The following is a 14,396-nucleotide window of genomic DNA, read 5'->3' on the forward strand; positions in this document are numbered from 1 at the left end:
ACCAGCCTCCTTTAGGATATTTCATGGGTTGTTTTCTTGCCTCTTGGTTTTCAGCGCATCAGAGCAGGGTGACGATGATCCTGTTTGTCCTGGAGCTGGAGTGGGTGCTGAGCACGGGACAGGACAAGCAATTTGCCTGGCACTGCTCTGAGAGTGGGCAACGCCTGGGAGGTTATCGCACCAGTGCTGTGGCCTCGGGCCTGCAGTATCCTTTGCTGGAGAAAATTCCTTGGTGGGAACTTAGCTGCTGACTTCTTTCTTTCATGAAAATTTTGGGTATGTGCAACTTGAAAGTTTTTTTATTTGCTAATTGCCATGCTAATGAAGTTACTCGTAGACTTTTTAAATGAACAAACCCTCGTGTAGGTAGTGAAGTGAGGTTATTTCCGTAAAGTAACAGACCCTGCTGAGTAGGTTGTGGTCTACTATGGCCTGACATCTAGGTAGAGCACAGCCCAGACTGAGAGTCTCAGCTGTCGCAAGGAATTGCAGAACATGGAGATAAATCCATCACCGAAATACATCTTTTACTTTTGTACAGAAGTCATTTACAGATAGATACTAAGGTTGTGAACACTCCCATTGGTACCTGGCAGGAAAACTACAAGATTCCTATTCATTTAGAATATATTTGAAAGGCTGCCATGCCAGGACCTCAGTAGGTTAGCTGGTATCTATAGGCTTTGTTACAAGTCCAAGACTTTTTCGGGATATGTAGAATGATATTATTTTTTATCTCCCAAGTCCACAGGGCCCATGTGCTCAGTGTGAACACCTGCTAATGCTGAGTAATCCTCACATCTGACTACTGGCTCCATTGAGCACAGGCTTGACAGGTGTGAACCATGTGTGGATGCTGCTGCCCTTGTAAGGAGTAAAGGGCCCTGCTTTCTTAATTTAAAAAGCTTAGAACTCTTCATCTTCTGACAAAGAGGAAATAGGTGGAAACAGAGCACTTGTCAGTCAAAGCAGGAAGAAATAGTAAGACTTGCTTTCAAATTTTCATCTCATTTGTAAACTGCTTACTCAGCAATTCTCAGCAATCCGAAAAAGTGCTTGACTGATTCTTTGCAGTAGCTGTATTTTCATGTGTATAGGCTAATGTCTCTTTTATTTTCCTCACTGGAAGGGCAAGATGGAGAAACTAAGAATGGCTTTCGTAGAAGGTTGTAAAAGTGCCAAATCATTAGAAAGACCAGAAGCAAGGATGATAAGGAATGAATAGCAGGATCAACTTAGGGTGGTACTACCTGTTAATAAAAGAAATTCCAGAGTTTACTTTTTAAAAGCCCTTTCAGATAAGCCTAATGCCTGAATTGAAATGCATGAATTTTCTTGCCAATAGGTTAATGATTTCTTATAGTGTTAGAGCTGGAAGGGCCTGAGATCATCCAGTCCAGTGCCTCATTTCACAGATGAGTCAGTCAGCCGAAGCCCAGGAGATATCATGTCCCTTATATGTGGCCACCCAGCTAGGATGTAGGAAAATCACCACCAGAACCCAGGTGTTCTGCTTGGACTGCTATTTTTTCCTGTCCTACTGCATTACCCCTTTGAGAACAGAATTAATGGCCCCAGTATAATTTGTTCTTAATATGCTGGCTTCTCTGTCACTAGCCAAGCCAAAGAATAGAGAAAAAATACAGATTTTACCCTTAAGAAGTTTACTTTTTTAAAAATTGATTTTAGAGAGAGAGGAAGGGAGAGGGAGAGAGAAAGTCGATGAGAGGGAACATCCATTTAGTTGCCTCCTGCATGCCCCCTACAGGGGATCGAGCCTGCAACCCGGGCATCACACTGGCAGCCTTTTGGTGCATAGGACGATGCTCAACCAACTGAGCCACACTGGCCAGGGTAACACATTTACTTTTTTAAAACTATCTGAAAGTGAAACACAAAACCCAAAAACACAGAATTAAAGCTGTCTTGACTTTGGTAGTCTGAGTCTTTTCAGGCATCTCCAGAAGTTATCCTTGTTTTTCGACTGTTTCCTTTGGCCACACCATGTGGTTTATCAAGCAAAAAAAAAATTAGATGCTCGGATATCAGAAGGCTTTGTGTATGTGTGTGAAAGCCTGTGGCTTCGTTTCCCAGTGTCTGTGGCCATCCCGTCTAACCTTGCTATTAGGGTAGAGGCGAGCTGCAGCCCTACATGCACATAGACCCTCATGGGAGATTCTCACCTCTGCCAGCTCGGCCTCTCTCTCGCCCCAGGTTTGGAGCCACCGTGCCAGCTCTGGCTCCCAGGAGCACATGCATGCCTGGTAATTTTCCAGTGCTGCACACTGATGGCGTAACAGTGCTGCCTTTGCCAGAGTCTCAGCCAAGAACCATATGTCTTTCCCAAGGCTGGAGGTTATTCTCTGGGAGTTGCCTGGTGTACAGATTGTTAACTGGCAACTCATACAGTGTTGTGGTTCACATTAAAATCCAGTTTTTAAACACATTTTCTCATGGGAACCCTCCACCTCCATTTCTCTCTTTCCCTTCTTTCTGACACCTGTCAGAAAGAGAGAGAGGAAGTGTGAGAGAGAGGAAGTGTGAGAGAGAGAGTTGGTTTTCGGTGTGTGAAGGAGAGAGAGAGAGATTGATAAGGAAGAAGCAGATCTGCAACAACATAAAATGTTCAGAATAATATCACTACCCCTATTTCTCTTCATAATGGACACTGGGTGGTATAGATAAGAGACTTTTCTACAGGTGAACTAATTCTACAGATGAATTAATTTAATTCTCTCCCATCACCTTACTCATCCAAGCCAACATGTGAGAATGAATCACATTGAATTCAGTATTTATTCTCTTCTTTCAGGCCTCTTATTGGAGAGTAACTGACCAGTTTACAAATTGAATTATCAGTTTATGAATAATCTAAAAATCTTTGGTTGCTTCAGCTAAAAATCTGAAGTTTCAAATATTAAATGGTCAATAATAATAATAATAATAGTCATGCAGAGAAGGAAAGAAAAAGAATAACTTACATTTGCAGTTCATGAGAGTCTATATAGTGCTTCTATATAATGTTGCTTTTTTTCACCATGAATACAGTAAGGTGAAGTAAAAAAGAACTAATTCTCAATTTTCATAGTGTAGAAACCAGAGGCTCAGAGAGGCTCAGATAGCTTATGTGACTCTCTCTTTTTTTTAAACATTTTATGTATTTATTTATTTATTTATTTATGTATTTATTATCCTCACCCGAGGACATTTTTCCATTTTTTGTTCAGACAGAGCGGGAGAGAGAAAGAGGAAAAGAGAGAGGAGAGAGAGAGAGAGAGGAACATCAACGTGAAAGGGACACATCGAGTGGCTGCCACCCGCACAACCCAACCAGGGCCGGGGACAAACTGCAACCGAGGTATGTGCCCTTAGCGGGAACCAAACCCAGGTCTCTCTGGACCGCAGGCCAACACTCTAACCGCTGAGCCAAACTGGCCAGGGCTATGTGACTTTCTCAAGGTCACATGACTGTTACCTGGCAGAAGCAAGAGTAGGATTTGAATCTGAGCATCCTTTAGCTAGCCCTCTGCACACCTGGGTATGGCAGAGCAGAACTGCTTCTCAGAGGTCCCATCATGCATTGAAGTTAGGAAATCGAACTTTTCCTCCCTGACTTTACCTCCTAGTCTGTGAATTTCTCGATACTCTATCCAGTCTCACCTTTTAGTCTTGTCATTTGGCCACATTTAATCAGATTTTTCATGCTTCTACAGAATAGTTCAGATACTCTTCATTTTAACATTCTGTTCATTTTGGAGATATTTTCAAGATGTCACCCTATGTAGTGAAATGTCTTTCCACCAAGTAGTCTTAGATCTGTTGCTACTCAGGAAAAGAGAACTATAAAGCTACGAAGATTATCTTGATTTTCATATTTGTTCATGTCATACTTAATGCCAATCACTCTGGCTTTGAGGTTATACTATAATTTTATTTCAACCCTCTTCCAAATATCTTTTGTTGAGTTTATATATATTTTTTAGAAAATTCTGTTATTTACCTGAAATTGTAGACTGCTGGGTATCAGATTGAGTCTGTTTTTTTCATACTTGTTATAATTAATCAAGATAAATTTAAAGTTATCTTATTTCGTGGAAATCTCTTTTTTTAATCCTCACCAAAGGACATGCTTTCTTTTAAAAAAAAAAAAAAAATTTTTTTTATTGTTGTTAATCCTCACTCGAGAACATTTTTCCATCAGGGAGGGAAGGGGGGAGAAAGAGAGAGAGAAACATTGATGTGAGAGGAACACATCAATTGGTTGCCTCCTGCATGTACCCTGACCAGGCTGGGGATCGAACGTGCAATCCAGGCATGTGCCCTTGAATAGGAATCGAACCCGTGACCTTTTGGTGCATGGAACAGCACTCCAACCAACTGAGCCACACTGGCCAGGGCTATTTTGTATAAATCTTAATAGATTGTTACAGTTATCTACTTGTTTGTAGAGTATAACTTTTATTCCTTGTTCTTGAGAATGGAAGAATTTGTTATGCCTTATTCCCCTTCACTATTTTAAAAAATGTATTATTGTGAAAAATTTCAAAACTTGTACCAAATTGGAAAAAAATTATATAATGAACACCCACATACTTATTCAGATCCACTGTTGATTCTTCTATCCCTTTTTGTTTTCTCTTTTTGCTGGAGTCTTTTAAACCAATTCTAGACCTTATGTCATTCCATCCTTACATACTTCATTGTGCAGCTCAAAATATTATGTACTTTTTTCAAAAATTATAATGCTATAATGTAAGAATGTATAATCACTCCTTGGTATTGTTGAATAATTGACCATTTAAAAATTTTTAAATTTCACTTACTATTTTTTTTTCCTTCATTGTTGAATGAAGCTGTCCCTCCTCTTTTCCCCCACTGACACCCTCCTCTTCACTCTCACACCCCCGCCATGCCTTCACCACACTGTTGTCTGTGTCCATTGGTTATGCATATATGCATATTAGTTCTTTGGTTTATCTCTTCCCATCCCCCCACCCCTCTTTCCAATGAGATTTGTCAGTCTGATCCCTACTTCCATGTATCTGGATCTGTTTTGTTCCTCTGCTTATTTTATTCATTATGTTCCGCAAATAAGTGAGATCATGTGATACTTGTCTTTCTCTGACTGCCTTATTTTTCTCAGCATAATACTCTCCAGGTCCCTTCACGTTGTTTCAAAGGATAAGAGCTCTTTCTTTCTTATAGCTGCGTAGTACTCCATTGTATATATGTACCACAGCTCTTTTATCCACTCAGCTACTGTTGGACACTTGGGCTGTTTCCAGATCTTAGCTATTGTAAATAATACTGCTATGAACATAGGAGTGCATATATTCTTTCTGGTTGGTGTTTCAGGCTTCTCAGGATATACCCCTAGAAGTGGGATCACTGCATCAAATGGCAGTTTCATTTTAAATTTTTTGAGGAAACACCATATTGTTTTCCATACTGGCTGCACTTACTATTTTAAAAGGACTCTTTGCAGTGATTTTATTTGATACTGGGTTCAGACAATGTCCACACATTGTATCAGGTTGTCATATCTCCACAATCTCTCAGCCTAGAGCAGTGATCTGACCTCTCTATTTTTATGCCGCTGTGGGGGTACTGAGTCAGTTCTTTTATAGATAGTCCCACATGCTAAATTGATCTCTGCTTCCTCATGTTGTCATTTAACCTGTTCCTCTACTTACCTCTCTGTCCTATATTTTTTCATTCACTGAAAGTTACTTCTAAAATCTTGATTCAGCCCTGGCCGGTTTGGTTCAGCGGTTAGAGCGTCGGCCTGCAGTCCAGAGAGGCCTGGGTTCGGTTCCCGCTAAGGACATGTACTTCGGTTGCAATTTGTCCCCAGCCCTGGTTGGTTGTGCGGGTGGCAGCCACTCGATGTGTCCCTTTCACGTCGATGTTTCTCTCTCTCTCTTTCTTCCTCCCACTCTATCTGAACAAAAAATGGAAAAAAATGTCCTCAGGTGAGGACAACAAAAAATAAAAATAAAATCTTGATTCAGTTCAGATTCGACTTTTGTTAAATATACTTGGTAATTGTGCTGTTGTGCTGCATATTGCTTCCCAGCAGGAAGCACATAGTGTGGGCTGTCACCTTGCCAGTGAGGCCAAGACTGATCAGCAGTTCAGGTGGTGACAGTATTCCCTGCAGTGCAGTCCTTGCTATTGCCCTTTCATTTCATGGTTTCATCCATTACTGATCTGTGCCTGAACCAATTCTTTCATTAATGTTGCAAAATGGTGACTTTGTAATCCTGTCGTTTTTGCACATGTATTAGTTGTAATTCTTCTATAAAGTAGAACTTTACCTCATTTAACTAGGGCTATCTGATTATCCTGAAACACAATTAGTGTGCAGCAAAAGCAACATAAATTCTTAATTATTTCTCTAATTGCTCATTTTCAGATAGAGATTTAGTGCCATGGATATCTCCAATAGGGATCTTTTATAAACTCTTAGAGTTTTATTTTTTTAAACAATATAATCAGTATATTTCAATAAAATGCTTTTTTTTTTTTTTTTAATGCTTTCTTTGTCCCATCTTTGGCCAGTAAGAGCCCCATCATATTGGCTCCTGTGTCTTTTTTTATTTTCTTGATAAATAAAACGAAGTGTTTATTTACACCAAAGAATTCCAACACTGGATCTTACACATGTGAAAGACTAAGTATTATTTATATACCCACACACAGCAAGGGATGGGAGGGCTGTAACGAGAGAGTTTATAGTTTCCCCACAATTACAGGTCTAGTATTTCCGTTTCACTGGAGACAGTGGCTCTGCTCCTGCCTCTCAGACACATTTACAAGACAGGGGCAGGTCTTCCCACTGAATGGCATGGGAGGTAAGGGGAAGGTGGGCGGAAAAGGAAGTAGAAAGCTTAAAACGAGACAGTGTGGCCAGATCTCCCATTAGCTCTTAAAGCATTTTTAGCATAAAACCTATGTAGGCTTTTTTCTTTTGTAAAAAGCAATTAAGTTATACCCAGTAACTAACTGAATTCAAGATGGCCAAATCAAAGAAAAGTGAGAAAAATTTTGCCTTCTCCCTCTTACCAGCAGTAGAACATGTTGGGACATGAAAAGGGAGAGGACCAAGGTAAAGAGCCTGGGAGGGAAAGTTATTAAAGTTTTAAGCTAAAGTGAAACTAATAAGTGAGTTGGGTTTAGAGTTAGGTCAATAAGACCTGATTCATCCCTGTGTCTTTTTGTTACAACCCCATAGTTTCTGATAGCTTCCTTGTTTTTTGGCAAAACTGTCTTAAGTTCGTCTTGTGCCTTCCTGTCCCAGTCCGGCAATCAGCCACTTCTTTTAGTGAGGAATAGTATTTAGAGATAGCTAGAACATATATGTACGTGCGTTTTTATAAAGAAAATAAAGTCTCAGTGCATATGATATTGTTTCACAATAATAATAGTAATGTTATAATAACTAGACTACTGCATGAGATTTTAGATCTTTGCAGTTCTCTTTGTCCTTAGAATATGTTCTATAAAGAACACACAGTCAAAATGCTGTGTTTTGAAATAATTCTGTTAACTACATGGTTATGTCACCAATTTGATAATTAGGTTAATTCATTTTCGTTTTCAGTTTGGGGCATTTTACAAGATTCCAAAATGGAAACTACATAACAAGAGAGAAGCCTCCCCTCGGCTTGTTTCTCCCTTCCCCACAGGCAACCGTTTTTGTTGGATCTTGGGCTTTTTTCTAAATATGAGCATGTGCACACTTATATTTATATGTTCTCCCTTTTTTACACAAAGATAGTAAAGCATATAAACTCTTATATACCTTGGCTCCTTTTTCCACTCAATAATATATCCTGAAAATCTCTCCATGTCAGATTGCTTATGATATGGAGGTCTTTCCCCCCCTGCATAGTTTTCTGTTGCGTGGATGTGTCATAGTTGATTCAATTAAGTCCGAATTTGATGGATTTTTGTGTTGTTTTCAAACTTTAGCTGTTATAGTAATACTGAGTGAATAGCCTGTCATGTGTCCTTTTGTATTTTTGCCAGTGTATCTCTGGGACAGATCTCTAGAGGTAGGATTATTGCTAGGCATTATCAAACAGGGACTCTCACCTTGGATTTTTAGTGGAGGCTGGTCATGTAGGCAGCCTCTGCGTGGCATGTACGGAACTTTCAGACTCCCAGAAGGAAAGCAGGTGTTTGTTTGTGTAGTTAAGGCACAGTGAGCCACTCTTGTCTGTTAATGGTGGAAACCCTCCTGAAATCTAAGTTCCCAGATGCCATGTTGGCCTTTTAAGCAGCCTTTCAAAAGATAGCGGTCAGACCTGCTAGGTTAGTGCTTTTTTGCTTAGCACCATTTTCATTTCTTGAACTGTTCATTCATATAGTGTGCCTAATTTTCTATTAGGCTTATGACCTTTTTCTTGAGAACTCTTTTTATATACTAGGGATTTGGGCCTTTTGTGACTTAAGTTGCAAGTTTTTTGTGTTTTTTTCCCAATTGGTCTTTTAGCTTTGCTCTGGTATTTGTTTGTATGTCTTTTTTTGAGTAGTAATGTTTTTTTTCCACTAAGGTTATAAGGGAACTAACTCTTCCATCTAGAACTTATATTTTCAATTTTTTACATTTAGATCTCTGATTCATTTGAAATTTGTCCTGGCATATAATGTGAAGTACAAATCCTATTTAATTTTTCCCAGTGACTGTCCAGTTTGTGCCAGTATCTTTTTTTGTTTTAATCCATCTTTTCCTTATTATTTGAAGAGCCACCTTTATTAGATAGGTAGCAAATTTCTGTATGCTTTTAGGTCTATTTCTACACTTTCTGTTCTGTTCCAGGGTCCATTTGTCCATTTATGTACCAGTACCACACTTTCAATTAAAGAGACTATAACACATTTTAATATCTGACAGGGCTAGCCTTCCCCATCACATGCCATTTTACTCTTATTTTCAGAATATTTCTGGCTCTTCTTGCTTATTTATTTTTTTATATAAACTTTAGAATTAACATCTAACTCCAGGGGAAAAGTATTGATGTTTTTATAGGGATTATATTAAATTTATAAATTCATGTTGTGAGAATTTACATCTTTATCGTGTTAAGTCTTACTGTCCAATAATACTGTGTCTTTCTTTTCATTTTGTTCATATTTGTATCTTTCAGCATTATGTCCAAGTTGTCCTCATGGGATTTGTACATTTCTTCTTACCTTTATTATTTTTGTAAATCCCTCCACTCAATATTGAGAAAAATCCTTAATCCTTACATGATAGATTTGATGTTGAAACCCGGCATGTATTTATTGGTGACCATTCAGGCCAAGTAACCATCCTCAAACTGGAGCAAGAAAACTGCACCCTGGTCACAACATTCAGAGGACACACAGGTGGGAATGAAAGCAAAATCCATGTGCTCTCTCCGTGAGCCGCTCCTGCTGCATGTGCTGGTGTTCAGGTAGCAAGTTGTGAACATGGCAGGACACACGCTGGGCTTGTGCAGACATATATGACACACTGACCTGGCTTCAGAGTGGGTCAGAAAGATAGTATCAAAAATGTTCTCCATCAGTCCCAACAAAAGAGGACTCAGTGTATTTTGAAAATGTTGGTGATTTGGTTCTTTGTCATGGTGCCCTGGAGAAAGCCAGTGTTGGCACATGTTAATGAGACATTGTTTGAGACTGTGTGGCAACTGTACAAAGCCCCTCCCCACAAAAGCCAAAAGGACAGCTGCTTCAGTCTGTCTTTGCCATCCTTGGACCGAGGAGATGGTGGGCAAGACAGACTCCCACTTCCAAGACAAATGAAATGAAAAATATGTTCATCATGGGTAACCAGGTTGCGTAAAAAGGTAAAAGTTCTTTAACTTCCCTTCCTTTTGGACTCTTTCCAGTTTAAAACCCAAGGCCCCCTTTATGTTACTGGCCTGTTCAGAGTCATTTAAACAAGTTTTAAATATTCATCATAAAATATCCATGTTTAGCCTTTGAAAGTCTTGAATAGGTGATGAGGATTAATTATTTACTAGTATTTTTAATGTGTGGTGTTAACCTTGAAAAATAAGTCACTGTCTGTTTTCGTGGTTGTTAATGGGCCTTGGTGTCTTCTTCAGATTACACCCACAGCTGAGTACAGAACATACTGAGTTTAGGCATCATATAAGAACCAATGTAGGCGAATGAGGATGTAAAATGGGATAGTATGTAAGTCATAATGGACTTCCTAAAGGGAAAAAAAAAGGGAATGAAAGAAAATTGAATCCAGGGAAAAGAGTTTTCAAAGAGCATCTGAATTATCTCTGCCTTTAGGAAGAAGAATTCACAGAAATATATTTCCTGTGGCTAGGACCCAGTTCTTTCTGATTGGATTTCTCATTCTAGCCACTTAGACCCTGGCCAACCCTGGCCTGGTGGGGATCCAGAACTCAGGAATCTTAAACTTCCGTGTTTCACTGCTAACTTCAGTCTCCTAATCTTTCACGTCCCTAAACCTCATTCCAACTCCACTGGCTCTCGCCCTTATTGAGAAGTTCAGTCCTTGACCCCTCATTACCCTGTGTCTCCACGCCACCTTTCCTTTCTTCCCAGGCGTGCGTCCCTTCAGCCGTGGGCTCCCCAACATGCTCAGCTCAGGGCCCCTTTTTCTTTCTTGGTAAATTTTGTCCATGATTCACTCACTGTCCATGCTCCCTCCTTGTGCTGTCTACCACTGGGTCAGGACCCAGCTGCGAGTTCCACTGTGGTTCTTAGCCCATCATTCCCAGTGCAGATTCATCATTCCAACCCAGAGTCGGGAGCCCTCATAATCCCACCACATGATTCGTCTACAGCGCTTCAGACCCTCGGTCCACTCCCCCTTAACAGCTTTCTCAGGCCTTCACTACTTTCCCCAAGCACTCCCTCCCATTCCAGCCTCCTCCTTCGAAGAAAAAATAGGTATTATCAGATAGCAGCTTTAAAAAAGATGCTTTTCATGCCTACCCATATTCTTCTCCAACAGACTTCTTCTCTACCCCTCTTTATCCCCTGCCCTCTGCCCCAGGCTCAGTCTCCTCGGGGTCTCCACCCCAAAAATCATTCCCTTTTCTACCTTTGGACCAACTCCCTCTTCTCAATTTATTAACATGCTCAAGTTTCTTGCCTCTCTATTAAAAGCAAATAAAAATCCTCTCAGTTCATGTCCTGTTGTAGCAATTTTCTTAATAGCAATGTTTTTACTCTTTTTAAAAAAATTGTGGTAAACTATACATAATCTTAAATTTACTATTTTAATCATTTTTAAAAAATCCTCACCCAAAGATATTTTTCTGTTTATCATCAGATAGAGTGGGAGGGAGGGAGGGAGAGAGAGAGAGAGAGAGAGAGAAATATCAATGTGAGAGAGACACATCAACTGGTTGCCTCCCCCACGACCCAAGCAGGGCTGGGGATGAACCGCAACCAAGGCACATGCCCTTGGCCGAAATCAAGCCTGACACTCATTGGTCTGCAGGCCAAAGCTCTACTGCTGAGCCAACCCAGCCAGGGCTTTATCATTTTTAACTGTGCAGTTCAGTGCTATTAAATCCATTCACATTGTTTTGCAACTGTCACCACCGTCCATCTCCAGAACATTGTTCATCTTGCAAAACAGAAACTTTGACCCATGAAGCTCTAATTCCCCTCTCTCCCCAGGCCTTGGCAAACACTGTGCTGCTGTCTATGTCTGTGAACATGACTACTCTGGGTACCTCCCGAGACTGGAATCATAGAATTCGTTTTCTTTTTTTTGGTTAATCCTCACCCGAGGATATTTTCCCCTTGATTTTTAGATAGAGAAGGGGAGAGGGAGGGAGGAAGAGAAAAAGAGAGAAACTTTATGTGAGAGAGACACATCAATTCGTTGCCCTCTGCACAACCCTGACCAGGGCCAGAATCAAACCTGAGACCCTTCGTCCTTGGGCCGACGCTCCAACTGCTGAGCCAAACCTGACAAGGCAGAATTTGTTTTCTGACTGGATTGTTTCACTTAGCATAATCTTCATGTTGTAGCAAATAGCAACGCTTTAAAAAATATTATTTCCCCAGCTGCTTCAAATTCTTCACCTTGCGTTTCCTTTCCAACCACCTGTAACTTGGCCTGTCTCATCACTCCACTTCACCTGCTCTCCCCAGGGCTGCCGATGGCCTGCTGGTTGCTAAATCCAGTGGACATGTTTTAAGCCATGTCCCACTTAAGTTAAACCTTTCGGTGGCACTTGACTTTGTGGCCGTTCCTTCCTGCTTGTAACTGCCCTCCTTCGGCTTTTGTGACACATGCTCTCTTCCAGTTTTCTTCTGCATCTCCATCTGCTTTCTCATTTCCTTGTGGGCTCTTTTAGGTTCTGCCCTGGACGCTCGTCTCTTTACACTCTGCTCTCTCTGGTTGATCTCAGCCACAGAAATGAAAGGCACAGTCATTGTCCTAAAATTTCTCACAGCCCAGTGAGAGAGAAAAAGCTAAACCAGTAATTCTAGTGCATGGTGGCAGGGGCAGCAGAGAAGCAGGCACTGAGTACCCCAAGAACACAGAATGGGCACCTCGCTGGGGTGGGCGTGGGAGTCAGGGAAGGCCTCCCCAGGGAAGACGTGGCTTCAGTTAAGATCTTTGGGGGAGGATTAAGTGTTGAATTCATGAAAAAGTAAAAACAGTCCCGGCAGAGAAAACCAGCATGGTCCAAGGCATGGAGATTTATAAGAGTGTGGCTTTCATGGGAACATCTCTTTTGGGCTGGAACACTGAGTATGGGGGGTGGGGGGCAGCCAGAAAGGAAGTGAGAGTCAGTTCAGATCACTGAGGGCATTATCCTGATGTCAGTGAGAAACCATTAAAGCGGGGTGTGTGTGTGTGTGTGTGTGTGTGTGTGTTTATTTTTCTTTCCTTTTTTTTTTTCTTTTTTTTATCCTCACCCGAGGATATTTTTTCATTTTTTGTACAGATAGAGTGGGAGGGAGAGAGAGGAAGGGAGAGAGAGAGAGAAACATCGATGTGAAGGGACACATCGAGTGGCTGCCACCCGCACGACCAACCAGGGCCGGGGACAAACTGCAACCGAAGTACGTGCCCTTAGCGGGAACCGAACCCGGGTCTCTCCAGACCGCAGGCCGACGCTCTAACCGCTGAGCCAAACTGGCCAGGGCTGTTTATTTTTATTTTCAATTGATTTTAGAGAGAGGAAGGGAGAGAGAGAAACATCTATTTGTTGTTCCATTTATTTGTGCATTCACTGGTTGCTTTTTGTATAGGCCATTAAAAAGTTTTTTAAGCAAACCTGTTAACTTGATCAGATTTCAAAGATTGTTCTGGCAGTGAGTAGAGAGTGTAATTGGTAAGCTGGTACCTGAAAATGGAAAATCAAGGAGTGGATGGACCCAAGGTAAAAATGTAGGTGATGAGCCCAGCAGGCCTATTGGACTGGCCAGCTCCCAGATTTGGTTTAGGGAGGTTGTGTTGAGCCTGACCTTTGGCTCGTTAGTAGTCAGGCATTCACCATATGGTGGCCAGTAAGAGTGCTCTGAACTCTGCATTGCTGCCTTCGGGTCAGAAAACCGGTAAGTAGCTGCTGCTTACGCTGTACGGTGGACCAGATGTGGCCCAAGGGTTCCATGTCTTGTGAGTGAGTTCTACTATGAAATGTTACCTTGACATTGTGTCTTGTCTTTCTCAAAATGTTTAAAGCATTTTCATATGATTTTATCATGAGGTATCTTTGAGGAAGGCAGGACATGGTCCCAGAAGGTCACTAACATGAAGGCAAATGCAGCAGGTCACCTATTTAACTTGCTGTTATTCCTAGACAATAGTATCTACTCATTTCCAGTCTGGCTCAACTCAAAGCTAGAGCAAGGATGTCTGAGAGATTCCATGGTATTCCAAACATGTTATCGAGTTCCTCCTATGTAGTAGGCCCACTCTGGACCCCAAAGATCCCAAACTCGGGCAGACACAACTCCAGAAAGGGGGGTTTTATAAGGATGTTTAACCTTCCCCCTCCCCTATCTCACAGACACATTAAGATGAATCCAGATCCATTACAGAGTGATCTTGGGGGTCTTGTTAGTCCATATCCAAACTTAGAATTCTATTATAGTAAAGAAGGTCATATAAAAATGTTGGTTATGATGGAATCAGCCTGATAGTCATACCCAGAGGCCCGAGATGGCGTTTATTAATCTAAGGGGACTTAGGAAACCAGTTTTATGTTCTTACACTTCCTCTGCTGGTTTTATTTCTGGAACCAAATGCCAAGAATCGTCATGCTTCTGCATCTGCAGAAATTAGAATGTTTTTCTACCAAAAAGTCATACACTGACTAGGACAAAGGGAGAAATAATCAGATTTTGACCACCGGAAATTTGTAGTATCAATTAATTTTTTTTGTTTTACTTTT

At 41.0% G+C, this 14,396-nt stretch overlaps 1 protein-coding gene across 1 annotated transcript in view; it reads left to right on the plus strand.

Moving 5' to 3' along the window:
- Positions 1 to 14,396, plus strand: part of WDFY2 (WD repeat and FYVE domain containing 2) — a 214,249-nt gene that overhangs the window by 169,286 nt on the left and 30,567 nt on the right. The window contains exons 5-6 of the mRNA XM_036250646.1: positions 55 to 205; positions 9,263 to 9,375. Coding sequence (XP_036106539.1) covers positions 55 to 205; positions 9,263 to 9,375 — 264 coding nt within the window. The remainder of the gene's footprint in view (positions 1 to 54; positions 206 to 9,262; positions 9,376 to 14,396) is intronic.

The sequence above is a fragment of the Molossus molossus genome, unplaced genomic scaffold, assembly GCF_014108415.1.
Source record: "Molossus molossus isolate mMolMol1 unplaced genomic scaffold, mMolMol1.p scaffold_m16_p_9, whole genome shotgun sequence".
In the NCBI taxonomy this organism is placed as follows: Eukaryota; Metazoa; Chordata; class Mammalia; order Chiroptera; family Molossidae; genus Molossus; species Molossus molossus.